Source organism: Neurospora tetraspora (assembly GCF_033439725.1).
Source record: "Neurospora tetraspora strain CBS 560.94 chromosome Unknown B0H65scaffold_6, whole genome shotgun sequence".
NCBI classification, from domain to species: Eukaryota; Fungi; Ascomycota; class Sordariomycetes; order Sordariales; family Sordariaceae; genus Neurospora; species Neurospora tetraspora.
This window is the reverse complement of record NW_026944388.1, coordinates 154,774-182,623: the sequence shown is the minus strand read 5'-3', so window position 1 is coordinate 182,623 and position 27,850 is coordinate 154,774. Positions and strand designations below refer to the sequence as shown.

General features: G+C 49.7%; 6 protein-coding genes across 6 annotated transcripts; 2 read left to right on the top strand and 4 right to left on the bottom strand.

Annotated features, from left to right (window-relative positions):
• Window positions 1–49: 49 nt before the first annotated feature.
• Window positions 50–2,069, bottom strand: B0H65DRAFT_471109 (P-loop containing nucleoside triphosphate hydrolase protein). The gene is made up of 2 exons (XM_062827078.1): window positions 911–2,069; window positions 50–406 (listed from the first exon to the last, which is right to left on the bottom strand). The coding sequence occupies exons 1-2, from the start codon at window positions 2,031–2,033 to the stop codon at window positions 252–254; spliced, it is 1,278 nt and encodes a 425-aa protein (XP_062678992.1). The 5' UTR covers window positions 2,034–2,069; the 3' UTR covers window positions 50–251.
• A 932-nt stretch (window positions 2,070–3,001) lies between these two features.
• B0H65DRAFT_247253 (uncharacterized protein) lies at window positions 3,002–3,758 on the top strand. The gene has a single exon (XM_062822418.1). The coding sequence runs from the start codon at window positions 3,220–3,222 to the stop codon at window positions 3,715–3,717; it is 498 nt and encodes a 165-aa protein (XP_062678991.1). The 5' UTR covers window positions 3,002–3,219; the 3' UTR covers window positions 3,718–3,758.
• Window positions 3,759–3,800: 42 nt separating this feature from the next.
• Window positions 3,801–4,596, bottom strand: B0H65DRAFT_550550 (uncharacterized protein; the record flags this gene model as incomplete). The annotated part of the gene is made up of 2 exons (XM_062829747.1): window positions 3,801–4,355; window positions 4,411–4,596. The coding sequence occupies 2 exons, from the start codon at window positions 4,594–4,596 to the stop codon at window positions 3,801–3,803; spliced, it is 741 nt and encodes a 246-aa protein (XP_062678990.1).
• Window positions 4,597–8,001: 3,405 nt separating this feature from the next.
• B0H65DRAFT_471099 (SNF2 family N-terminal domain-containing protein) lies at window positions 8,002–11,959 on the bottom strand. Its single transcript, XM_062827075.1, has 2 exons — window positions 10,711–11,959; window positions 8,002–10,653 (listed from the first exon to the last, which is right to left on the bottom strand). The coding sequence occupies exons 1-2, from the start codon at window positions 11,903–11,905 to the stop codon at window positions 8,411–8,413; spliced, it is 3,438 nt and encodes a 1,145-aa protein (XP_062678989.1). The 5' UTR covers window positions 11,906–11,959; the 3' UTR covers window positions 8,002–8,410.
• Window positions 11,960–12,907: 948 nt separating this feature from the next.
• Window positions 12,908–14,368, top strand: B0H65DRAFT_550548 (ketopantoate reductase PanE/ApbA C terminal-domain-containing protein; the record flags this gene model as incomplete). Its single annotated transcript, XM_062829746.1, has 2 exons — window positions 12,908–14,203; window positions 14,333–14,368. The coding sequence occupies 2 exons, from the start codon at window positions 12,908–12,910 to the stop codon at window positions 14,366–14,368; spliced, it is 1,332 nt and encodes a 443-aa protein (XP_062678988.1).
• An 8,384-nt stretch (window positions 14,369–22,752) lies between these two features.
• B0H65DRAFT_510261 (uncharacterized protein) lies at window positions 22,753–23,763 on the bottom strand (the record flags this gene model as incomplete). Its single annotated transcript, XM_062828382.1, has 3 exons — window positions 22,753–22,887; window positions 22,976–23,362; window positions 23,494–23,763. The coding sequence occupies 3 exons, from the start codon at window positions 23,761–23,763 to the stop codon at window positions 22,753–22,755; spliced, it is 792 nt and encodes a 263-aa protein (XP_062678987.1).
• Window positions 23,764–27,850: the final 4,087 nt, after the last annotated feature.

The window sequence follows — 27,850 nt, the reverse complement described above, 5'->3', positions numbered from 1 at the left end:
GGGTTATTAGGATTTGGACTGCCAAATTCACCTGCGTGAAAATGACTTACCACCGCGCCATCCACCGCCGCCGCCACGGCCGCGATAGCCACCGAAGCGGCCACCTCCACCACCGCCACTGTAGCGAGCCATCTCGGCAAGTCTAGGGTCAATCTGCTGCTTAGCTTCTTGAAGGACGCCGACGAGCTCACGAGCCTGCTTGGAGTCTGTAAGGGGATAACGTTAGCATCTTATTCGGCCAAGGACACGAGTTAGGGCAGATTCAGGTGACACTTACTGTCAGTGGTGAAGAAGGTAATGGCAGTACCCTTCGCACCGGCACGACCAGTTCTGCCGATACGATGGATGTAATCCTCGGAGTTGTTGGGGTAGTCATAGTTGAGCACGTGAGTAATGTTGCGCACATCTTTTGAAGGACAGTGGTTAGCAATAGCAGGGTTTGGAATAACGACATTCCAGGACGGACGGAGAACACGAATGTCTAAGTATGTTCTGTGATCCTCTGGTAGTACTTCTCTCCTTGGCAGGTGGGCTGTCCATTGCGAAAATATGCCGGGTTGGGATCCAAGGTTCCAAAGGTCCTTGGGCCATGCATGCAAATCCCCTTGGGAATCTTGGAGACAAGCTTGACGGGAATCAAGAAATGCCTACTCCTCGCTTGTACCAGAACTGGGGGAAAACGGTACAATTGAAGAATCACGCGGGCGTAGCATAGTCCACTGTTTCTGCTACGTCACGAACCCAAGACTCCACTCAGATAGACCGTGTAGACACGAGGTCAGGCAAGTTCGCGCAATCAAGAGAGCCCCTAGACATAAGAGTAAAGCACAGCACGTACGTATGCTGGAAGTCGCCCGAGATGGGGGAGAGGGGGGGTTGGGCAGGGGGGAGGGGTAGGATGGATACATACCGATACCACGAGAAGCCACGTCGGTGGCAACCATGATAGGGCTCTTGCCAGTCTTGAACTGGTCCAAAACCCAGTCACGCTCGTTCTGCTGCTTGTCACCGTGGATGGAAAGAGCGGGCCAGCCGTCCTGGCGGAGGAAGCGGGTGATGTCGTCGGCGACACGCTTGGTGCCGGTGAAGATGAGGATCTTGTTCTGGTTCTCGCGGCCCTCCATGACCTTCTCGAGATGCTTGATCATGCGATCACGCTTCTCGGACTCGGAAACAACCTCGACGATCTGGGTGATGCGGTGGTTGGCAGCCAAATCCATGGAACCGATGTTGACCTGGATGAAGTCGGTCAAGAAGTCGGAGGCCAAGTTGCGGACCTCCTTGGGCCAGGTAGCGGACCACATGAGAGTCTGACGATCAGGGCGAATCTGACCAATGATCTTGCGAATTTGGGGTTCAAAACCCATGTCCAACATGCGATCAGCCTCATCGAGGACAAGGTAGGTGACACGACGGAGGTTGGTCTTGCCAGACTCGAGCATATCAATCAAACGGCCGGGGGTGGCGATACAGACCTCGACGCCCCTAGAAAGATCGCGAATCTGAGGACCCTTGGGGACACCACCGTAGACGCAGGTGTTGCGAATGCGGGACGACTTGCCGAACTTGGAGATTTCTTGCTGAATCTGGACAGCCAACTCACGGGTAGGGGCGAGGATAAGGACGATAGGACCATCGCCGGGAGCGAGGAGAGGCTGAGCGTTGATGTGAACGATGGCGGGGAGGCAGTAGGTGAGAGTCTTTCCGGAACCGGTCTCGGCAATACCGACGACATCGCGACCGGAAAGGGCCATGGGCCAACCCTGGGACTGAATGGCGGTAGGAGCAGGGAAACCCTGAGCCTTGACCTCATCCATAACGTAACGAGGGAAACCAGCCTCGTCGAAGGTCTCGACAGGCTTGGGAACGTTGCTACCGAAGATGGCAATGGAGTGGTCGGCGCGGAACTTGTCGACCTCGGCAGCAGAGCGGTTGGCGACGCTGGGGTGCTCCTGGTAGAAGGACTTCTCGAACTTGGGAAGAGCGCTCATGTCCCAGCTCTGCTTCTGCAGACCGGCACCGAGAGCAGACATCCTGTCACCGCCGCCGCCGCCGCCACCACCGTAGCCGCCGCCGCCGCCTCCGTAACCACCACCACCACCGCCGCCATATCCTCCGCCGCCGCCGGAGTAGCCATTCGAGCCACTGTTGAATCAAAATGTTAGCGATTTGATTTTGAGATGAAGCGCATCAAGCGCAGAGCGCAGCTGACATGATGAAGGGAGAGAGGAAATGAGCAGGTTCGCGCCAAAACATCATACCCGTGTGAGGAGTAGTTGTTAGAGTAGCCGCCGCCATTGCGATCGTACCCGTTAGAATATCCACCACCACCGCCGCCGCGGCCACCGTAGCCACCGCCGGCGCCGCCGCCGCCGTAAGATCCGGACATGTTTGCTGGTTGTTTAGAGAGGTTGGTGATTGAAGGTCGGTTGTTGTTGAGGTTGCGTAGAGGCAGACCGAAACGACGAGCAAACAAAGGCTTGAAGACGCAAGGGTATCGTTTGTTGGGAAAAAGAAGACGTCGGAAGAGACAGACGTCTAGAGACAAGAACCAAACGACACGCGTGAAGTGGTTACAAGTAAGCAGTCCAACTGGTTAGAGAAGGATCGCGGATGAAGAATCTTGCAGAATCGCAAGAAGAAGTAGGCGGGAGGGGGGATTGGAGATGGAGGGTGGGTGAAGGAGGAAGAAAAAGGTTGCTGCGAAGGGTGAAGTGCAAGCTTTTCTGGACGGAAGTCTTACGAAAAAACTTCTGGGGCACTGGACAAGGACCCGTCACGTAAGGTAAGTATGGGAAAAGAACCTGACCAAAGGGAGATGTCGATGGAGGATTGGTGGGTTCCGCTGTGCAGTGCAGTAGTGGATAGTGGATGTGGGATGCGGATCCTGTGCCAGACTCGCCTCCAGGAAAAAAGTCTTTTTCTTTTGTTGTAGGCGGAAAGCGCAACGCGTCCCTTGCTTGCAAGTGCCCCAGAAAATATTTTTTTTCTTCCCTTCACTGGGCAGTCGCTACATCGGAGGCGGATGAGGGGACCACACAGACACGGGAACCCTGCCGTACCTGTCCCCCAGACTTGTAGGGGCGGTCTGGCACACTAAAAAACTGGATCCGACTGGCAACACTTGGCGGGTCAGCATTCCAGTGTTCGGTTTGATACCTAAGCACAGATAAGTACAGATAAGCACAGATAAGCATGATGAAGAGACGATAAGCACATATGGCCTTACCAATCAGGCAGAAGTCCACTTTAAATTGGCGTCACCTGCTTCACCGACTCCGCTTTGCCAGAAGGGTTCTTGCATCACTGGAGGATTATGCTTGGCAGTCTTTATCCCTGTGTTTTTGGCTTCAACGGTTGTTGGGCAACCATCGTCGTTCACCTGGCAGAGAAGCTTTGTTTTCACCACATTCTATAGCGGTTGCCTGTTTTCCATGTTATGATGCAAACATGATTCTAGGTATTCTGTCGCCATCCATCTCCCAACTGACGATATTGACACCAGCTACTTCCAGTCACTTCCGCGGACGGCAAGGATGTACACAAAGAGTGGCAACAATTCATCACCAGCGCCCAGTCCACCTGTCACCACCATCAATCACACTCGACAAACAGAAACCACCACCTCCATGTCATGAAACAACTCTCAATCACTACCCACGACACACGTTTCCCCAACTTCAAGCTCCTCCCCTGCCTTGGCATCTTGGCTTTTGATGATGAGAAACTTGAACATCATGACTCCGGGCACCTAAGAATCAAAAGTCATCCAGACCATGACTTTGGCTCCCACTGCTTAATCACATCGGAAAAGTCGCCATCTCCTCCAAACTCCAAAACCTCCTCATCCTCTCCGCCCCCAACTCCTCCACCTCCTGATCCAAATGCTTCAACAACACCTCGCCCCACGAATCCATTTTCTCCTTTAGCACCGGCAGGCTAAACGCCTCTTTCTTGCTCCTGCAATCCCTCAGGTACATCTCGAACTGCTCCATGCCCGTGTGGATGGCGCGGTGTTGTTGGATTAGTTCACAGTTTGCTTCTTCTTCTTCTTCCTTGCCCTCCTCTTTGTTGTCCTCCTGATGGTCTTCTTCCGTTTCGCTTTGATGATGGTGACGGCGATCTTGATGTTGATGATTATGGGCGTTAACGGCCGCTCGGAATTGAGGCATCTTCTTTGCTAGTAAGGGGAATATATAGGTCTCTTCAATGGAGTGGTGAGCTTCTAGGTAGCGAGTGAGCCGGAGCCCTTCTTCGATGAGTTGTCGCTCGGTCAGTTCTGCTGTGCCTTGACTACTGCCGTTACGGGTACAAGCTGTGTAGAGCATATTCCACATTGAGCGAAAGTGATTATGCTAGTCGTTTCAATTAGTATCGAGAAATAGGTTTCGGGAAAGGTTGAGCACAAACAAAGTAGTCCATCTGCTTGGCCAGTCGGTTGTACACTGTAAAGTCTCCTGGTGAGAGCGGTGGTAGCACCGGATCGGCTACGTTACCGGCGTTGGACACTGCATCCGAATTGATGACATTGCCAACTCCGGGTCCGGCTCCGGTCGCTTGGTCTTGCACAACGCCGTCAGATGAGCTCGAGTCCATGTTTGAGTTGAGGTTTGTGCAGTTGTTCCAGGCAACAAGATATTGCTGTTTATGCCTGAGCCTAAAGAGCACTTACAGGTGAAATGGCTGACAAATCCTTACAAACATTGGTTTACGCGATTGGTGAAGCAGGTAGGAATGTAGACGCTTGCTTTTTGGGCTACAAACGTTGGTATCATAAAAGCAACGAAAACTACTGGTAGACGTGATAAACCACCCGTTCTCTCCCAAGGTGTAGTAAACTCCCAGACATACTTGGGGGTTAGCGATGGCTTGGGTGGACCCTTTTGCCAACCCCCTCTCATAAAAGAGGGGGAAATTTTTGTGTGGGACAAACTTTTAGTCTGGGACAGCCCACATACTAATCTACTAGTAAAATATCCCATCCACATAGTAAGTTACCACATTATATATCAATACAACGTCGTTAGAAGCCTAGTATATTGCCCAGTTAGGTAGTAAGTAAATAAAAGAATGAGTTTTAGTCTTTTCCATTATTTTCTGGCGTTAGTGCAGGTGTTGGTGTAGGTATTGGTGCCTCCTTTGGTATAGGTACTAGTGCAAGTGTAGGTGCCACCTCCTCTATGACTGCTTCCCTTCTTACTAGTGTATTTTTGATACATATAGCTTATTTTCGTACTTGTATACGAGGTCTTATAGTACCCTTAGCGTACTTTATAACCCCCTAGTATAGTATTAATTCTAGAGATTGTAATTTTAATAGAGTAGAGGGGTTAATAGTTGGTGTTGATAGCCTAGCTCGTGCGGGAGGTTCTGGTGTAGCGGGCGGGTTAAAGAGACGGTAGTTAATTGGTGGGAGTAACAGTAAGGTATATTCCTCCTTTTCCTCCTTCTCCTCTTCCTCCTTATTATTATCCTCCCTATTGTATATTGCCTTGAGGATAACCTCTTCTTCGTTGTTAATAAGGGTATTTTCGTTTTCGAATATAGCGTTGATTATTTGTATATTAAGACGAGCAACGACGTTAGCAATAGATTTAGGGATAGGCTCTTTTATGGAGTTAATAACTTGTATATTAATATACGCGGCTACTTGAGAGCCTGTTTCTGGTGGGGGTGGGCGAGGAGGGGAGGAGGGGAGCTTTAGCGGTTGAATCGAAGGGGGTTGAACGGTAGAGGGATTATTACCTAAATTAATATTAACCGAATTATTAGAAAAGAGGTAAGAGGGGCTACCATATACCCTCTTAAAGACCTTTAGTATTAGTATACCCTATATATCCTATATAAATAACACTCCCCCCTCCTCCTTATCCCCCTTCTCGTCGTCGTTGAACATATTTTCCTTATAAACCGGTATATAACCGTCTTTCAATTGCTCTTTCTTCCAATTATTAAAGTAAACCTTCTATATAACCTTCCCTTTACTATTAATTAAATCTTTAACCTATTTATTATATAGCTACTTTTAAGTTTTCTTATTATATACTTTAATGGCTATTAACTACTTTTTCTCTTTAGCTAGCTATTCCTTACGTTACCTCTCTATAGCTCTTTAGTTAAATTTTCCCTTAGAGAGATTTAAAAATTCGCCCTCTCGAGGAACCTTATATACCCGCTGCCTCATTTTATAGTCGAAATTGGCCGCCTTCTCCCTATCTTAATAGTTATACTTTTATATAGTATTATATATTAATGGCGCTTCGTAGACAACGACTTTAGTTACGTAATAATAGATACGCGTAAGTAAATTAAATATATAATAATATTTGTCTTTAATATAGGTAATAATTTTCGTAGCTTCTCAAAAGCGGTTCTCCTTAGGGAGCAATGAGGGTAGGGTGGGGTTAGATTTCTTAGGCTACTTTATTTAGATTTACAGTAGGACTCGCATACAGTTAACTGGCCACGTCCTAATATTAGAAAACCCGTTAAAAATATTATATATAATTATATTACTATCGAAGATACATTAAAAGGTTAAGGATAATATAGTTAATAAAGGGACGAGATAATAGTATAGGGACGAGGCTAATTTTAAATTCTTTAATAAATATAGTGCGAATGAAGTTGAATTCGCCCTACTAAATAAATTACTTTAATACCTTTTAATAGTAAGCTTTAAAGGATATGAATATAATAATATCGAGGAGTTGTATTATATATACTAAATCAGGAGGTAAAGTTATTAGAATAATATTAAGAGTATTAGCGTATTATTTAACCCCTATATTATAGTAATTACTAAATCCGTTAATAATTAATAGACAGTAGCCTAATTTATATAATTTTTTTAAACTAATACCGTTACTAAAGTTTTCGAACTTCTTATTAATGTAATTAATTCTATATAAATTATACCCGAACTGATCCTAAAAGGAGAACCCCTTATTATTTAATTTATTGCTATCTTCCTCTTTTAATTTCGTAAAAGTGGGGGGCGAGTAGAAGGAATACTAATTGAAGTGCTTCAATTAATCAAGAATAAGGTCGGTATTCGAGAAATTAATCGGTAATCTAGCGAATTGTATAGAGTTATTAAGGTTATTAGCAATGAAATCCTCTATTAGGTCCATTTTGAAAATTATATAGATAGGGATAGTCTTACAAGTTATATTTATTCTAACTATTAGGGTAGCCAACTCTTGATTAGCAATATCGTTAATTTTGGGCTATAAAAAGGTTAATTAATATTTTTCCCTATATAAACTAACTAGCACTAACCTACCTTATACCTCGCTAACTCTCTCAATATAATTACCCTTACGCGCCCGCCCGCTACGCAACCGAATCTTATACCTATTTCGTTACAATTCCAAATATTACCGCCATTAACATTATACTTTTTGAATATAGCCTTATAATTATTAAACTACTCATTAACAGAATCCTCATTCAACTCCTAAAACCTCCTCTTAATATTAATTACCTAGTAAATTGTAATTTTTAGCTCTAAATAGTCTTTAAGGAAGCTCGCTAACTAATCGCATTATAAGTTTTTAAAGCTCCTTGCAACGCGCGTAATCGATTCGCGGCCGCGATAACTATTTAGTATAATACGGGAAACCTTCTCTGGAAGTAGAACAATATATATAATATAATAGTATCCTCTTTAGAGGGTATTAATATATGGGGCTTCCCTATAGGGCGCAACAATATAGTTAATTTATTATACTCGATTAGCAATTTAATATAATAAAATATTAACGTACGGAACTCGCTAATAATCTTAGCAATCTCTCGGATAGTTAGCGGCTTACATTATTTGGCTCTGAGGCCTTTTAGACGTTTGCAGGTATCAAGATATAGATCTATATAGGCGCCTCTATACCCAGCGGGCGCTTCTCCTAGCTCCTCGAAGTACTTATCGAAATTTACGAGTACTATACGCATTAAACAGTTAAATTAATAACTCCTCTCTATTAATCTATAGATATATAGACTGTTTACTGTTTTATAGCTTTATGACGAGATTTACGAGTATTAGGTGTGTATTGCGGTGTGGAATGTTTTCCGATTTTACGATGCAAATGAGTAGTTTTACGCAGCGTTAATAGCCGATTCTGCATGGTACTAACCGGGCCCTGTCCCAGACTAAAAGTTTATCCCACACAAAAATTTCCCCCTCTTTTATGAGAGGGAGTTGGTAAAAGGGTCTACCCAAGCCATCGCTAACCCCCAAGTACCCCGTTGGTATTCTCCATAAACTCCCAGAGACCACCATCTAAATGATGTTACATATCCATTGTTGTAGTTAAAGACCCCAATCCGTCTTGACAAGTTCAAGACCAAAACCGCCCCTGTATCTCTAGCTGCCCAATGTGAACCTCATCCGTGCATTGTCCGAAGACCATCACTGATACTCCGGACGAACCGTCCAAATGCCCCGCATACTCGATCCCTTCTTCTCCAACTTGGCCACCTTCTCCAAAGCAACCTTGAACATATCCGCCTGTCTCGCTCCCGTGCAATAGTGATTAAAGCGATCAACGAGCGACTTTGATGGGACCCTGCCGCCATGTCGTTTGATGAACGCCGGAATCATTCTTTCAAAGTCCTCTGCCCTCAGGTTCCTATTATCAGACGGTGTCGCCGGTCTCGACGCTCTCGACGGGCCTGCACCGCCTGCTGCACCGCGGACGCCTGCTGAGCTGGGACCTCCGCGTTCGCGACGGGGCGCCGGACGACCAGCTTCGCCGTACTCGCCCGTCCAAGTGACCGTGCCGATGGGCACGTTTCTGGCTTCCTCACCCGCACGGCGGAGAGCCAAGGCTGCTTGAGCAGCAACCCGGTCTGCCTCTGCCTGGAGAATTCTGCGGTCTGCCTTGACCGTTGGCTTTTTGCCGTTCATAATCTCATCATGCTCAAGGGCACTATGGACGGAACGTGCAAAGATACCCTCCATCAGACGGTCCTCCTCGTTTGGTGCAGGCGCCGGGCCATCGTCCTTGAATCTTTCCAATCCTGCGACTCCTTCAATATGACGGAGGTCGCCTGTCTCGTCCTCGCTTGTGGGTTCGTCCTTGATTTCCACCAATTTGCTGACTCCAGGGGCCCTGAGAACTGGCACGTCGTTACCGGGCAAGACTATCTCTTTGGGCCCCGAAGGTAGGCGTTTGACTTCACTGCCCTTAAACAGCTCTGCCGTCTCAGTCTTCCCGTCCTCATACGAGCTCAGACTGAACAGGTCATGAAGGTCGTTTAGGTTAAACGAAGTCTGCTGCTTCGGGTCCTTCAATACCTTGTTGGACAGGAACTGCTTGAATATCTGGCGGTGATATATCTTCTCTTCGATGGTTCCAGCTGTCATAAGCCGGTATATAGTGACTTCCTTCTTCTGTCCCAACCGCCAGGCACGTTCCCTGGCCTGGACATCTGTTGATGGGTTCCAGTCGGGGTCGAAGATGATGACCCGGTTAGCTCCCGTCAGGTTAGTGCCGAGACCGCCCACTTTGGTGGTTAGAAGGAAGACATGTAAGTCTGGGTCATTATTGAACTGGTCGACAAGCGTCTGCCGATCTTTTACGGGCGTCTTGCCATCCATACGCAGGTAGTTGATACCATCCTGGCGCCTCACAAATGCCTCGATTATGTCCAGCATTTGAGTACCCTGGCAAAACAGCAACGTTTTGTGGCCGAGACGCTTCCACATCGGGAGTAATGACTTGACAACTGCCATTTTCCCTGACTTGCTGGTACTGCCCCATTTGTAAGTGGGATCATCTTTGAGCCGCGGGTCGAGCAGATCCGGATGATTGCAGATTTTGCGCAAGATGTCGATACCGTAGAGGGACTGGCGCGTTCTGTTAAGAATGGCAGTCATGTCATCCGATTTGATGAACAGCTCGTAAGCTTCGCGCTGGGGTTTGGACAGTTTGCAAAATAGGACCTGCTCGCTTTTCTTGGGTAGATCAGCGGCCACGTCTACCTTGAGCCGTTGAAGTAGGTAGGGGCTAATGGTCTCTTTCAACGTCTCTGCGCACTTCTGGGCAGTCATGATCTGAAGGTTCGTTGCATTGGCATAACCACCAAGTTTGATTGGGATCTCGAACTGATTTCGGAAGGCGACCAAAGTACCAAGCCGCATTGGGTAGATGAAATCAAAGAGCGACCACAGCTCTGTCAAGTTGTTCTGCATCGGCGTGCCGGAAAGAATCACGCGGTTAGGCGTCCGAAGTTCCTTGCAGTAAATCGTGATTGCTGTGTTTGGGTTTCGGATTTTGTGTCCTTCGTCCAAAACGGCATAGCCCCAGTCAACGGGGATCAATACATCGCCGTACGTCTGCAAACCGGCATAAGTTGTGACTAGCACATGGCCATGCTTGACAACTCGGTCGACGATCTTCTTTGCAGCCTGGCTGGACTTTTTCGGCTTTCTCTTGCCGTAGTCATCCTCTCTGTCATCAAGCGCTCCTTCGTTGCGGACATTGAGCATGCCACTGCCAGACGAGTGAAGGATGGATACTCGAAGCGGTGGCCACCAGCGGTGAAACTCGTTTACCCATTGACGCAAGACTGTTGCCGGGGCTACAACAATGACGGGCTTGTCGAGCTTTCGACTGTAGTGTAACGCAGCCACGAAGGAAATTAGTTGCACTAAATCTCGTCAGCAAAGTACCATGGATTCCTAAGAGCACATCGGAGAGAGCATACCAGTTTTGCCCAACCCCATCTCGTCTCCAACTATACCTCCAACTTGCTGCGCGTACAGCTCGGCTAGCCACTGCACGCCGGTCTTCTGGTAGTCGAAGAGAGATGGGTAAATGTCGCCTGGCAGCTTGAGACCGTTCTCAAACTGGTGGTCAGGCTGGTCTGATGATGGCTTGAACCATTCTTCTACCCCATCATCCCTGTCAACTGGCTGGCCGAGTCTCTGCTGACGAGCCCGTCGTGCATTGCTTCTGCGCGCTACCCAGTCTTTTAGTCTCGCTTGATAGACATTTTCATTGCCATCATCGATCCCGCTCAAGTCGACCTTGTCATCACCATCGGCCTCTCTGACTGCCTTCTTCCGCTTCTTGGGTGTGGTATCTGTCATATCATAATCATCGTAATCGTCGGAGACATCGGCCTCAGGAGAAGCCGCTTCGGAACCAGACTCTCCCGGCACAAACTCATCTTCGGATTCGGGCCGCGGTTGGACCCTACGCCTCTTTCGGGGACGTAGGGAAAACTCGTCTGCGGCAGCTACCGTAGCGACCTCACTTTCTTCGGCAAAGCCAGGGAGACGGAGATTTTGATGGGATCGAGGGCCGTCGTCTTCCTTTTCTTCCAGCTCTTCGGCGACAGCCTCATCTTCTGCATCAACAATGGCGTTGGCGAGATCACCCTCGACCTCGGCAGGTCTTGGTCCGCCGAATTTGGCAAACGGCGTGATCTTTCCCGTCCGAATGAGATATTCTCGCTGGGTCTCGTTGGGGAGCCTTTTGCCGGTGGCCGGGGCCAGTGTATCGGTCTCGCCCTGCTGGTTGCGCTGTTCGATGCGGGCACGGAAATCGGCAATGTCTTTGTCGCAAAGTTCGATTTCGGCATCGATTCGCGCTACCTCCTGTTGTATGCGTAGTCGTGCGGTTGGGTTCGTGATGCCCGGCCGTAGTTTCTGTTGCTGTGTTTTCTTCTGATTTTCGAGTCTCACACGAGTAGCCTCGGCCTTTTCGATACGCTTCTGATCTCTCTTGTCTTCGGCTTCGATCAAGACACGGCTGGCTTGTAGAGTGATATCACGTTCCAAATCGTCTTGGTCTCGAACATTCTCGGTAAGATTCTTAAGCGCAGCCTCTTCGTCGAGCCCGTCAGCTTCCGGCGCACTCGGTGTGTTAGCGGTCGAGTTTTCATTGTCGAGTGACATTGCTTCTGGCTGTTCGACGTTGGGCTTCGACTCGGGCAAGGCTTCGGCTGCCCCCGAGAATTGAGTTGTATCAGGATCCATTATGGAAGAGGAAATGCAAGGCCATTGACTAGAGCAAGCAGAATGGAGGGAGGAATGGCAAACAGGTACAACGCCTGTGATTGTCGGCTGTCTAAGATCTCAGGGTTGGCTGAAAATCTTGGGTGGTTCTAAGTGACAAAGAAGCGAGGAAAGATGGAAAGTGTGGTCAAGATTGACAATGGGCGGGATGATTAGGTGAGCTCTTTCTGGTGGAAGTAGTACAACTTCAGGCGGAAACACCGAGTGGCATTGGAGAAGCGATGGATCGCAGCGGAGCCTTCCGTAACTGAGGCAAATGATGGATTGTTGCGATGAAAAGTCAGAAGCCGCAGTTTACAGATCGAAGCTGCAGTGCTGTTGCCTGTTCTGTGCTTATTGCGCCCGCTTCTGCTGCGATAGGCTTCACTTGCGCAAGTGGCAGGCGCAAATGTTCAACCCTGGCCCCGATGACGCATTGCAGGTTCAGGGTTCGCGGAAGCGTTGGAGATTCTCTGCTTTTGGCGGCGTACCGACACGTCGTCATGTGACTTGCATAAATTGCACAACTCGTGAATGATTACTAAGCATCCCGATATCGCGACTACGCGCATTGCATCGATATTCGCCAAGTCAACAAAACATATCGCGGACTCAGGGGCTTGTAGTACTTGCTCTGTTTTCACTCAGGCTCATTGTAGGTAGGTACATAGACGTATCAAACACTTTCTCATTCATTACTAGCATCTGCCCTATTTCGATTGCTCTTTTTCAACTCCCTTCTTTTTTTCATGGTTTTATCTGAATCCATTTCATCGTCTCTTCCTTCTTCTGCTCACGATCTTTGGTTCAATTTCTTCTCTATCACCACGAGAATCCCTGAACACCCATCTTTCTCGCTCTAACCAGTTGCTTTTAGCTGGCATGTCTCGGTTCGTCAGAAACATGTCGACAACAACACGCCTACTCTCACAATCAGTCCCCAAGAACGGTGTGACAATGCCCCCATGGCTTCACGAAATCACCCAAAGCACATCAGCTGCGCCTAAGCTCTATGCTTGGACTCCTGAGAACTTGCCAAATAGCTCTGGTAATGGAAAATCCCAGTCAGCAACGCCAAAGGACCTTCACAAGCGCATCTTCATCCTTGGTATTGGAAACCTTGGCAGACTCTACGCCAACTCCCTGGCAAAGCTAGGTCAAGAAGTCCCAGTGACACTCGTCCTTCACCGGAAGAGCTTGTTAGAGCACTGGGTTTCCGAGCCGGGTATTGAGCTGACGCGACACGGCGTTACCGAAAAGATATCATCTTTCGACGTAGAGTGGTGGACAGAGGAAGCACCAGCACATGGGCCTGTGAGGGAGGTCTGTGATGGGTCCAAGATCGCCAACCTTTTGGTCGCCACCAAGGCTCCAGATGCTCTGCCCCAGGTAGACAGACTGCGGTGCTATCTCGATGGGAACTCAACTGTTGGGTTTGTTCAGAATGGCATGAACAAGTTGTGGCCGCCCTACGGCGCCATATACAGTGAGCATCGCTTCCAGCCTAGACAACATCCGAATTGGCTGGTCTGTGTGACGACCCACGGCGTGTATTCCTTGGGAACCTTCAAGAGTGTCCACGCGGCTCCCGCTGATATTGCGATGGGCTTGGTGTTGCCCAACCCGGACACAGCACACGCAGCAGACTACCTCATGGAACAAATTCTGAGGGCACCGGAGCTGGAAGCTCGCAAAGTGCCACGGAACGCACTCTGGGTTCTTCAACTGGAAAAGCTCATTATCAACTCCCTTATCAACCCGTTGACAGCTGTCATCCGTTGCATGAACGGTCACCTTTTCGACCAGCCAGCGCCTGAGTTGAAGAAGCTTATGGACATGTTGGTAGATGAGGCCAGTCAAATACTCCAGGCTTTGGCTCAACACCCGAGCAGCGAAGATATTCTCTCTGGTGTTGACTCGGCCCCCGACGCTGACTTGAGCAAGGAAGCTCTCGTAGAGCGTTTCTCGGCTGCGCGGCTTAACGCAATGCTGCAACGAGTTGGAGAAAAGGTGAAAGAGAACAGGAGCTCCATGTGTCAGGATGTTATGGCTGGGAAACAAACCGAAGTTCGAGAATTCAACGGCTGGTTGGTACAGATGGCGGAATATCTTGGCTTGGAAGCGCCCAACCATAAGAAGCTCTGCGAGCTTGTGGAAGCTGGTGTTGCCGGGGAACAAAATCTCCTGAGGCTTACTTTGGTAAGAAGTAAATGCTTTGTGTCAAAGGGAAGGCCGTCCTGCGCCGAGCTTACCACAACATCGACGGAGTGCCAAGCAGCAGCACCTGACATCTGTAGTCGAGCACAAACTACAACTGCCAGTTTACAGGCTCTCGGTAGCCACAGGGACGGCACGCCGACCTGAGGCATTGACGGATACCGGTGTTCCCAGAAGCCGAAACATCACTCACCAAGCTGAGGCGCTTGCTTCATCAAGCAGTACCAATCGCCTTGGTCCAATGGTGCGGTGCTTTTACAGATGAAATCCTGCTCGGTGCAAAATCCTGGCTATCCGTTGCCCCTCCATTGCTGAATCAGTGCTTTTCCGTATCTGGCATTGCTCCGGGAGCTCTGCCTCAGATCCCTCACAGTCTCAGACTTGTCACCACCCTCCTCCCCCCACCCTCACGCTCTTCTTCACATGCATGAGTCCCAGCGAACGGGCATACAGTGTGGCGAGAAGCTGCAGAAAGCGAGGAGGAAGCGGGACCACCACTTCACAAGCATCCCACAGAGTGTGTGGCCTGTTACACCTACTTTCATGCCAACTTTCCGAATCCGAACGAATCCTGTAACCTTCGGGCGGCGCGGAGGTATCCTCCTTGTCTCCTCCCATCGAATCGAATCCTCTTTCTCAGCTCATCCTATCCTTTCCTGGGGCGTGTGTCCGTGTGTCCGTCTGTACGTGCGTTCGGACTGGTGGGCGACTGGTGGGTGGGTGGACGGCGGAGCCTTAAAGGAGGGCCGATATACCGTATTAGAATGGTTGATATAAGCCGAGTTTTGCGCGGTATAAAACATACCATTATTGCAGAACTGGACAGCGAAGTAGCGAGTAGCAAGTGCGGGACCATCATCCATCATCACACAGCCATCGCATTCCCGATCCCATCCTTCCCGTTCCCTCCACCGTCCTCCAGCCTGGCTCGTCGCCTCTCTCCTCCCCCCTTCGCTGGTTTCTTGCGTTAGGATATGATGTGCTTTCCCCGCTCACTTTATTTTATGCCTCCCTCGTCCGGACCTTCCGTTGTTCGTTTTTTTCTTCTTCTCCACTCCATCGTGGCCGAGTGTCAGAGGTAGTCATCAGTCGAGGCTGTGTTGGGGTAAGAAGCCCATAGGTCGCCGCGTCATCTCGTTGTCGTTTCTTTTTGCTCGATCGCCCTGATGCTAGTGGCCTATGGTTCTGCAGTGTGTCGTGCGTCTCTAGCGTGCGTTCTCGAGAGGCGGACGAAGGAGAGAGCAAACCTGCCATGTGAGCCATGCAGGTCATTCTCCTAATGGTCGTTCATCCCCGCGTCGGTGGCTTCGTCTCATCACCGGTAGTGGCCGGTGCCTGCCAAGGACCGCACTACCGCAGAGGGCAAACACCATCGGACGAAATCTGAAGCACCTGCGCCGCCGCTCTTGCCCTTGATAAGCAACCAATCCAGGCCGAGTTGGCAGGATCTCCTCGGGACCAGATAGCTCAACTGGTCTCATTGAGGGTCTCTTCAGTGTGCCGTACCCCGGTCCACGAAGAGGTCCCGCGCTCGACTCGGTTGCACGTCACGATTTATTTCGAGCAAAGCTGGGATTTCGGATGTCGACACGTCCTCCGTATTCGTTCCCGAGGAGAATAGTAGTGCCCTGCTACTGTAAATCTTGTTTTGTTTTTTGATCCATTGCTTTTTTTGTCGCCTTTGGTGGAGGTGAAGGCGAGAGAGGAGCTGGTAGTAAGAAGTGACGTCCCTGTTTGCAAAATACTGACGACACCAAACGATCGTCTGAACAATCATCACCACTAAGAGGAAGAAGGTGCGCAAGACGGAGCAAAGCGTGAAAGCAAAGTAGGGAAGGGCTCATTGAAGAGGCGCGAGCCAATGACTCGTCTTAATTTGGACACTTTTAATCTCCGATTTGGTCCATCGTCCGTGTGACGTTGTAGTGTTCTTTCCTGGATATGCAAGTCATATTAGGAAGGCCTGGCGCACATCACTGCCTCTTTCGGGACCTGGAATGAGCTGAGCCTTCTGGGGGATATAGAGGGAAAGACCGAGACTGTCTTTTGCGAATCGGAACTGGGGCATGATGGAGATCTTTGACTACAGTATACAGTCCAATGTTGGTTTGTTTGTTAGCTTGGTACTCCTGGTATATTGGACGATATCCATCCCGAATTGTCCTAAACCTTACAAGGACAAATCAAATGGTTAAGCACGGATTGGAAAGGCATCAATAAGATTCATTATAACATATTGAACTTCAGAAATGGTATATTCAAGGTAAGATTACGCTTTAATTATGATCCAAAACGAATCAATTAGACATAAAAACACTTAGGGAAGTTGATCCGAGGTCTTGAGCTAACAAACAAACCAGTATTGGACCGTACGCAGGTACTGTTGACCGAGCCTCGTTCGGTGAATCCGTCCATTTGGGTGGCACTCGGCTACGGAGGGCAGAGTAACACTCAAGTCATTTCGGGCCGGATGGTCAATCCCGCAGACGTCTTTCGCAAAGAGCACCGTCTCTTTCCAGACACTCTTTCGATCCACTCTCTGTCTTGGTATCATTCAAGCCATGCATCTTGCAGGAGACGGCGTTGATACCATGCGGACCGCAGAGAGTTCAGCTTGGTTGTGATAGGTAAGGTAAGCTAAGGCTATCAATGATGGGGTGGCTTCCGTATCTGTCAGACTCGTGGATATTCCCCTTCCACACCTCATCTACCTATCGTCATCTCCCAACCTCGCAAAGAAAGTCGTGTCAAACAAATCAGGCAAACAAGCATACTATTGCCAGGAACCGCGGGATCGACGTGACACCCGGTAGGGCTTACTCGGCGAGAAACTTCACACAGGCGCCAAACTTTCTTGTCCCAGATGTAACTACGAAAGCTAGAGGCCTGGCATAGATCTACTGCCCTGCCCTGCCCTGCCCTGCCCTGCGCTGTCTCCAGATGTCATCACTCACCCACAACTCACGAGACAACCACAGGGTGGTACATAGAAAGGATAAGCTTGTGCTCATTTCCGTTCCCGCCTCACGGTCAAGGCTACATGTAGCCTCACGTTCAGTGCTGCGTGACATAAAGAGATGGGATTGCCGAGCGGGCATACTACGCTACACTACTTCTCTACAACATCACAGCACTACAGCACTACCCGTTTCGGGGCACACAAGCCGAGAGAAGGGAGAGTTTCTCGCTTGCTCGCTCGCCTCACTCCCTACAACGGTCGCCAACGAGCGACGAAATGGGAGAGACCGGGCAGGTAGATAGGTAAGTAGGTACAGTCCAATGCTGGAGAGTTTGTTAGCGTGATACTTAGCAGAGGGGGAAAACAGGGAAATTGATTGGCCTTGGAGGCCATTTCACTGCAAAGGTGGAGAGCAACACTTCGAGCTCACGCACGACGGCCACTTCTTTGTCCCACTTCTACCACCTTGAGCACCACTCGCGATGTTGACCAGCTTGAAGGAGTAAAGTGCTTGCTCTAAGTACCACGCCAACGAACTTTCCAGGGCTGGATTGTATCGTGATGTGACATCGACGAGTACTACACCACAGGGCAGGCAGGGCAGGCATGGTGCTATACGTACCGTTTCACCGTCTATCTCCCCGCAAGATCCTGGCCCTTGTTCATTCACTTTGGAGAGTCAAAATACCTATGCTGGTTGCTTGTTCACTTCAGTCACTAAGTGACATATCTGGAGAAGTGTTGAGTAAGTAGGTAGATGTCTGTTGGATGAGAGTTACCATAGCAGGGAAACCGGCCTGAGCAAGAGACAGGGAAGGGCGACCTCACACCTTCAGTTCATTAACTTGACCACTGCAGTCTTGCGCCAAAAGCCATGGATGGCGGGAGATACGTCACCATGGAAGAAAGAGAGTCACGATTTCCCCGCGCCAACATGGAGACCAGACCGGAGACGAAGGGCTTCTTCTCAGTGGTAGCCCTGCTTGGGTAGCGAGGGAAGGAAGGAATCGAAGCTATTGGATACTGGACGTGTTTCAGAAAGTGCCGTTGGTTTGAGAAACAGCAAGTTAGTCTATGTAGGGCATGAAAGACGGGAAGTCTTGAACATATTGCTCTTTGCACTTGTCGCATGCAAGTCGGTACTCGGTAGCTTCCGTCATCATTAAGACTGTTGATGGTTGGTCTCTCCATGTCTCCGCCTTTGCCTCTCTGTCCAACATTGACTCCCTGGTCTCTAGTTCCTACATGATGAGACGGGTTGGATGTTAGGGTCTCATTAATCAGCAATGTACGTACGTAGGTACCTCCTCTGGTACTTGAGTACCGATGATGTTCCCTTTGATGTACCTACTACACCTAAGTAATTCTTGGTACACAGGCCCATCTGTCCTTGATCATGGACAAGGCAAGGTGCTGAACATGGACAGAGTGATCTGAGTGATGAACTGTGAACGACCGACATCAAAAGTGGAGCAAGTCCGAGTTCAAGTTACCTTGTTATTCGGCGGGGACTTTGTCTTTCAAGATGACGCTAACGTTAACTTCCGAGCAAAAGAAAAGAGAGAGATCACTGAATTGCAGTTTGAGCACGTTCGGCTAGCCGCTAGACCGAACGACCGTTGAGGAATTTCCTCACTCTGCATTGCAGCTCGGCGCAAGAGACTCGTCTGGATCGTCTACTATGTAGACGCAACGCCAGGGGAAAGCGATTACAGCGCTAGTTTAGTGCAGTCTATCGTAGCGTGGTATGGCGGGCGGTTTGTCTCGATCTGAAACCTCGCTCGCCGTGATTCCGAAGCCCCAACGCCCCAACGGTAGGCAGATATGTTTTGAACGAATGAGATAATGCGGAGTAGGGGAAGACATGAGGAGGGAAAAAGCAATGACTGATAAAGGGCTGTTTCAAGCGCCTGCCGACAGGATGGGCCGGGGCATGGCAGAGCAGGCAACGTCTCAAGAAAAATCCCAGTGTTGTGCCTGAAGTACAGTGTCCGGAGTGGGGGATCATGCAAGGTATCTCAGGAAGTATACGTCAAGTAGAAAGAGGAGGAGGGGGATGAGAGAATCAAAAAAGGGAATTGGACGATTTGATTAACAGGCAAGTACCGAAACGTCCGCAAGAGGAAGGGTTCCATCGATATGGCAACAGTATGAGGAAGCGGTAATGTCTTGGCAGTGAGGTGCTCCTCTGGTTCTGATATCGATGTAATGGCAGCTTACGAAGGATCTCCACTCGTAACTCAAATACTCGGTGAGACTAAATCAGGAAAAATTATCGTTGACTCCGGTCCCCAGCGTGCCGATCGGTGAGCCGTTGAAGAGACTGAAGTCATAGCGCAAGCTTTCTAGAGAAGCGTAAGATAGGCGTTTTTTGACCACAGATTCAGTAGAGGCGAATGAGAAAACCGACAATGGCAATGGACTGGGACCGCTCGCTTCTCGTGTTCGCCCTAGTTGCTAGTTTCGCCTGGCGGCTGGAGAGAACCGAACGAGATGAGCTGGAACGAGGTATGGAGAAAAACAACTTGTGAGACGGATCCTTTTTACCTTTGTTGACAAAAATATCTGCTATATGTCTCAAAGCTGTTATCTTGAGCAATGGTTTAGCGATTCTGCAGAGTTCAAGCAACGGCACGTTTCGTCTTCGCTGAGAAAGGATCATCATCAACTCACATCTTTCCTGCCACGCCAATGACAAAAAAGCTGGTACCTTCAGTTACGCGGATCGCCCATGTAGTGCCCGAAAAAAGTGCCAGCTTTTCTGTCATGAGCGTGCCTGCCTTGACGCGAACCCAGCACGTTGGTATAAACCCCTTTGAGCACGCGGATCCGCGACCGTTTTAGACGACCCTACCGAACCGAACCGAACAACCGAGCGAAATAACAGCCAATCGAGCCGACTGACTGACCGACAGACTGGCGGACCCTTTCAAGTTCCTGAATCGATGCTAGCGTTGTACCTTGAAGCAATGAAGCAATGAAGCAATAAAGCAATAAAGCAATGAAGCAATGAAGCAATGAAGTAATAAAGCAATGAAGCAATGAAGTAATGAAGTAATGAAGCAACTAGAGGCAACGGAAGTCAATTGAAATCGAAGGGGTATAATGAACTAAGACTCTGAAAGTTAATGAGATTTGGGAGCCTCGAGGTTTGCCAAAATTTAGGGTAGCAGTACAAATAGATCCCCCGGTTCTTCTCCAAATTTTGGTTAGAGAGTGAATGAGAGCCTCGAGGTTTGCCAAGACTTTTTTAAGGTAGTAGTGCAAATAGATCCTTCGCTTCTTCTCCAAATTTTGGACTTTGGGGTAGAGTATCAATGCAAATGGATTTCCCTATCCCTCTTACTCTCTCCGGGCAATAGGAATAAATGAGAGTTGATGAGAGGTATAAGAGTTGATGAGAGGTATAAGAATTAATGAGAGTTGATGGGAGTTGTGAATGTGATGGATAATGCGATGCCTTTGGATGGGGGTGAGTGAGTCTTCCAATTTAAGTATGCAAGTGATATAGAGGCGTTGATATAAAAAGGCTGGCAGCTGGGTGCAGCTGAGAGCTCGGACCAACTTTCAATTGAGCATAGCCAACACTTGGGCCACCGTAGACATGGGGCACGGGGCTTGGCTTCTGGGGACAGGGCATCGTCAATCTCCGTGCTCCTAGAGTTGCAACAATGGCGTCAACGGCACATGACAGCCATTCAGAGAGTAAGGTACCTACACTAGGCCACCCGTCGACGGGCAATGTAACGGTGCCTGTGCTTTGATCCAAGAATGAAATAAATATCAGACCATTTTTCACAATTGCGTTCCTGTTTTGCTGGGTAGGGGACCTCACTACCCAGAGACCTGACAGGCTGACAAGAGAACCGGCTAAGATGAACACAAATCTTGTGGTTCAAGATTGCGGTCTAGTCATTTATCCAACGCCTCTCAAAGACGCCTCGTCGCGGAATAGGAAGGTGGCAAAGTGACTGGTTCGGCAGCCAAGACATCAACCGCACAATGACCGCACAATGCCAATTGTTGATTGGGATCCCATCTTCCCAGCGGACGGTCAGTTACGCACCGTGAGAATAGCGTCCACTTGGCGTCCTCCTCATTCTCACCTTCACGCTCAACGGCCCGCAGTATGATGCATCATTGTGTTACAGTTAGAGCATCTGCGGTCAGACGCAGCATGCCTCAGGTAGTGTCCGATCCCAATCACACCGTAGAGTGCAGTGAGCTCGCTAAGGTGAAGGACAAAACCGAAAGGGCCGGCCCAGTTAAACATTAAACACAACGGTCTGAGACCAAAAAAACTAAGGTATACACACGAATTGTGAACAGGGAAATAGCAGGTGTTCTGCAAAACAAAGACATAGGAAAAATGAAAAAAAATATCGTAGTGAGTGTTGCATTGTGCTGGGCATCGCGAGATGTGACAGATAAAGGAAAGATAGGTTGAAGTTCGACGATGTGTGCGTGTAATGGTGGTTGGTGTGCACGCCCTCTCCAAAGAAAGCCTTCGCCAACCCAACCAAATTCCCTGCGTGAAATGAAGTACCCAACCAACTCCAAGGGACGAGCGGACTAGTGTTTGCCGGTTCTGTTCCTGACATGTCCCGCCCAAGCAACTATCGACCCGCCCAGGTGTTCATCTCTGCTGTTCGTCAAGCCTTGTCTCCCAGATCCTGCCCCCGCTCTGGCATCGAAGGAATTTTCCCATAGTCTCTTTTTGAATCTTTGACTGAATCGATCACCGATTCTCCTTGGGCTCCAAATCCATGCCAGAGTTGTAGGCTTTGATTGAACCAACAGAGGTAGAAACCATCCACCAAGCCCTGTTCCACCACGACCGCACGTCGGGGACCAATATGAATTTTGTGTATGTCGTCATCATCAACTTCGGTCGTGAAAGCCTGCATGGTAGCGAAGCGGCTGGGTATCGTTGTATAATGGTCATCCTTTTCCAAATCCCGATCCCACCAAGCCGCCTTCTATGAAAAAACACAAGCGCAAGACCCAGCACACCACAATAGGAAATAAGGAAAAGCTACTAAACCACAATGGCAAAAATAATACTTGTTGTGTATGGGGTATCTCGGTGTATAATGCCGCCTTCGCAAAGGATGATTCCTCCCCAAATGGTGATGCAAACTGGTGATTCAAGCCAACAAGAAAACGAAGAAAAGAAATTAAGGGAAGACATTGAAAAAAGAGTGGGGTAATAAGGGGAATTAAATAGGTGTAGGGAGTAAGAATGTCAGAAAACTCTTGTTCACCCCCTTATCCATGAGTGTCTCTGAATATTGGTAGCCGCGAAACAGGCTACCAATTTGGTCGTTCGCTCTCAACCAACGGAGAGCTTTTCGCGGTTGGTATATTCGTTTGATTCGACTCGACCGGATTTGACCCAAATTTCACTCCGTCAAGTCGATTGTCGTCGGATATTGGCCCAATCTTTGACGTTGCGCATAAGGTATTGACGTGGTAGATCTCGTGCACTGTGGTGTGCTGCTCACTGAAGTTGTGAGGAATAGACGGTGTCCCCAGACACAGAAGCCGAAACTCCCGGTGGGGACATTGATTGCTATAAGTTCTCTCCCATCAACTGCGCCGCTCTTTCACGACATGCGACTGGAGTGAATCCTGTCCCAACTTTGTTGGCAACAATCCTCCACTTCTCGTTTTCGTAGTCTTGCAGCGCCGTCTTGAGCTTTTGGTCCTACATGTAAGAAATCGTCAGAAAGCGAGTTCCGTGAATGACCCAGTCATTGATCTGACGGAAAGAGATATGGTTTGATCAGACTTACCGTTTCATCCGTCCACTGTGTTGTTTTCGCCTTCAACTTTGTACAGTATCGCACCTGAAGAGTTCCGGAAGATCTTCCAGGGAAAAAGTCGGCAATTTGCTTCCAGGTCAAGCTCTTGTTTTCCTTCAGGTCAATCAACAGCTGGTCGTCCTCTGGCGTAAACTTGAGCTTGGGACCTCTTGGTCTCGGGGCTGGAGGCGGCATTCCTGCTTGTCCAACGACACTGGGAGCTCCACCACCGCCGCTACCTTCCCCTTCCCGCCTCAAAAGCTTGTTCGGGGGGCCGGTGTCTGGTAGGCGGTGGTGATGATGCTGAGGCGGAGCCGCTGCTGCTTGTGCGTAGGCTGCTCCCAACGACATCTGTTGCATGGAGTCCAGGTCATTTTGCTCAAGGTCCGAGATGCCGGGGATTGTGAGGTCGAGATCTTCGGGCCGTTGTCGTTTCAACCCACCGCCATGCCCATGGTTGTGCGTCAAAGACGGGTAAAGCGGCGCAACTACAGAGTGTGGCGAAGGACCTGGTCCACCAAAGTGAGGCGGTCCGGAATGACCCATGTGTCGTGCGCCGGGATGTTCGCCCATGTGGCCCGGATCTGTGAGGATCGGATGAGGATGATGGGCTTGGGCATAATGTTGTGACAGGCCATGATGGGTTTGGTGAGTGGGCGGTTCGTGCAAGCTCGGCAGGCCGGCATGTTGGAGAGAGGCTCGGTGGTGGTGCGCTTCATAGGAGTGCGGAGCCTGGCTCTGCTCGGCCGTATGCGGCTCCTGTGACGAATAATCGACATTGTAGTCCGGACCTACTCGGTAATTGCCCGCCAGCGTGACTGCTATGCATGAGGTCCGCCAGAGCGAACCGCTCTGGCTGGTCGCCGGGTTCTGAATTGAGAGAATTTGGTGAGATTGAGCCCCGTAGGGCTATTTTGGGAACGAGTGTGGCGTATAACCTGATCTGAGGAGGGCCTCAGATGCTGCAAGTTGATCTTTTGAGGTGTGTTTGAGCTCAGTTGATCAGAGACAGATGTCGGTATGAACCCAGAGCACATGTATCCAAGCGAAGTCTTCGCAAACGAGTCGGTGGCGGCAGAAAGGCGACGATGGTGATGTGGGGGTATATCTTCTCCTTTATGGTTCGAGACGGTAGGTTGGTTCCCGGATAGGCTGGCTGGACGATGACGGCACTCTTAACAATCCCTCCCTCGTAAGCTCATTGCGTGCTGAAACTTGTATGACCGTTTTCTGTGGATACTGGTACTCGGTGTGTAGTTTGTCGACCCTCCCAGTTCAGCCTGACTTCCAAAACGAACGTTCCCTTCTTCGTTGGCGGACTTGACGATAAAGCCAAAGTAGGATTAAAGTAGAGGAAGGAAATAACAGCGGGTAATGACCGTGATATATCTTGTGGTGTTTGGTACTGAGCAGAGAAGCAAGGGCTAGCTGGCTTGGAGGGACGGGGACGGAGTGGATATATGGATTTGGCCCGCCTCTTAATCCAAGGAATAAGTATACAAGCAACGATAAGTACGAGACGTGATTGTAGCTTGGGATGTGGAGCTCAAGTCGGGTTCAACGACCGATGACGGTGGCATAATTTGAGGCTTATGCCATGGACCTCGATAATTAGTTCTGCCGGCAACCCTGTCCAGCAATCTGAGCTACGAACTGCCATGCCCGCTCGGTGCACCACTACCTGAGGCCGGGGTTCTGTTCTATATCCGGCAGACAGTCCAAGAAACCCCGGGCGCTCTAACTCGATTCAGATGTTGCAGTGAACTTGACGATCCAAAGAAAACGAAGCTTCGAAAACGCATAGAAAGAGACAAGACATCAAGCTCGATAATGTACGGGATGAAACAAGCCCTGCCATGCGGCTGGGAAGCAGAATGGTCAGGAGCGAATTAGGGGGTGCTGGTAGCAGCGTCCTTCTCTACAGATAACCAAGGGCAGCAGCGGCACCCGACTCACAAGGAAAGCCGGTAACGAGAGTCTTACACTTGCAAGGCAGAGGCAGGCAGACAGACGATGGCGAGCGGGAGGGGTGGCAATTTGGCCGAGTCCACCACCTCTGGACTCAGGGTGAAGAGTGGGTGTAAGTGCCCGCAGTGAACAGTGTGCGGTCAAGGTACCTAGCCTTTCCAGGAGAGCCAGAAGAAGTCACTCGGAAGTACCAAAGCAGGAACATGATAGCGACAGCATGCCTTGGCTACTGCTGGGGGGTGACCAGTTCTGGGTGTGGTGGAGTGCCGCGGGTGGCAAGCGGAGAGGGCATTGAGGAGTGGGAAATTCCATGGTCTCTGAAAGGGGAAAGATATTAAGACGGGGGGAGCTATATCAGATGCACAAAACAGATCGGTGCCCTGAAATACGATAGGGCACCGGGGGTAAAGATGCCATGGAGAAGGGGTAGCATCCACATATGGTTAAGGTAGGTACAAATGTTGGATTGCCGAGTAGGGGCAAAGGAAAGGCTGTGAAGTGAGGAAAATATGCAGTGACCCTGCCAGCGTGAAGTCTGAACCATATCATTTGAGATGTCTGATGTGACCCCAATCCCAAAGAGACCAGAGAGCTGCCGCAGGCGGTCTGGCAGGGCCCTCAAACTGAACAAGATGATTTTGACAGGGTATGAAGTAGTCCAAGGTAGGTACGGTCTGTGCCTGTTCCGCCCATCAATATGTGGCGTCTGTGGAAATGGGAAAGGTTTGATGAAGCTGCCGCCAGAAATGTAGCCGCATTATGGGGGAGAAAAAGCACACCCTCATCCCGGAAGGAGGAACTAGTCATGGATGGATTCCAGACGCGCCAGACGCGCAACTTGACGCGATGTCTCGGGCTAGGCCTTGCGAGGAGATCCCGTTTGGATACGGTAATATCTCGTAGCTACCACTTGGATTATGCCATGACGATGACCGTTTTCCACATGGCCAGGTGACGTGCTTGAATGGGTTAACGGTCGGCAACTCCAAAATTGCGCTTGTTGGGTATCAATGCTGCTTCGATGACGAACGAACCGAGGCTGGAAGCTGCCGCAAACTACTATGTAGCCAATTGTCAGCTTCCTGTTGAGGATAGTAAGGCCGAACTGAGAAGAGCTGTAATGAACAGGGCAAGGCAGCAAGCAGTATGCACGCCGGAAAAGAGCGATACTTGGCAAGATAGTCGCGATGGTGTTGGAGTGTGGGGGAGATGCCATGGGGAGATGCCATGGAGAGATGCCATGGAGGTGTAGACGGTGTACAGTGTAGACCGAAGGAGTGTGGCCAAGATGCGCGCATGAAAGAAACGTGTTTCATTCAAACCTTGCAATTAAAGGCTGCATTATGCTACGCGCAAAGGCAAGGATTTCGGAAGTTTTCTAGAAGGAGACAAAGCTGCTTCTGGCGCGGACCGGGGTAAGTTTTGATGGCAGAGGATATCTCCGTGGACGTTGATGATCCCGCAATTGAGCGATGCCGCTGATGCTGATATTCCTGTTTTCAACAACTATTAGTTCCTTTGGCATTGTTGTCACAAGTTCATGAAAGTGGCGGGGAGTTGATGGTGGTGGTGGTAGTGATGATGGGGTGAAGCAAGGTGAAGGGGAGAATGGTGACGGCGGTGAGAAGGGTCCAGAGGATCTCGATACAACCTGAGCTATTCCCAACTTGGCGACGGAGTTTGCTTCCTGGGACTCTGTCGCTAACAAGCTCGAGGCCAAGAGGTGTCCTATGGGTGAGTAGAAGCTATTTTGCTGTTAGTGTCAAACCTTGAGCTGGGGATATTTGGATATTGCAGTGGTGAATAATCGATGAATAATGAGAAAAACAAAACAACACAACACGGCTGAGTTGTGGTCCTTGGTGCCCAATGTGGAACTGAAGAGGGAATGAACTGAAGAATTTTCACATCGTTCGATTCTGACCAGTTGATGTGACACTCTCAGTGTCGTGGAGAATACCAAGGAAGGTGCCGAGGGAGCTCCCAAGATCTTCGCTTGTCGTCGTTGCTGTTTGGTTCCCAGCTGGTTGTTTGCTTCCCAAAATCACAAAACCCCCCCACGATGTGGATGAAAGGAAAGTCGCAGTCGCAGTCGCAGCCGAACAGCTCCTTCCCCTTGAAACTGCGTCATTGTTGCAACAGGGTGAATTTTCAGTCATGACGCCCCATGATGCCCCTCCCAATGCGACTCCAGCTCTCCAAGTGCCCCTCTAACTCTGCAGAATGTCACCGTCGTCTTCACCTGGAACTTCACCATCCAATTTCCAAACCGTCACCATAACCTCCTTCTGTTGCTATTTTCATCACATCGAATCGACAACACCACCACCGTAGGTGTTCCAAACGATCGACGCAACGGCATTGATTCAGCTGCTGATCCGGGACCGAGACCACGCCACGCCTTCTTTCGCGCTTCCATCATGCTTCCAAACATCGCACGCGAATGTCACCAGAAAAAAGACTTGACAAGTTGAGGCTGCTAACTGAAGTTGAGACTCGATGGAAGGGTGGCTTGGGGTGGGTTGCAGACATCAGGTCAGTCTGCATTGACATCTCGTACCTGCATTTGATCTTGCTAATGCGTGGCCCAAGAGGTTGTAGTGCAGAGACCGACCGACTCTGTGCAACGGCCATCCGAGTCTTCAAGTGCAGTTCGCAATTCCTTCGCAGCTTCCACTTCTTTTGCTCAGTCGAGCCAAGAACCGCGGCTTACCCATTTGGGCCAAGATTGGATGCCATCCGTAATTCCACATCGTGGGGAAACGACGGAGCAACGGCCAAATGTGCCACGGAGAGATATCCGAGGCTCCCGCGCGAAAGTCGCCCGTCTCTTCTCCGGCATCCGGACCGATCGCAAGACTAATCTTGAGGACCGTTGACAAGACAGCGCAAGAGCTC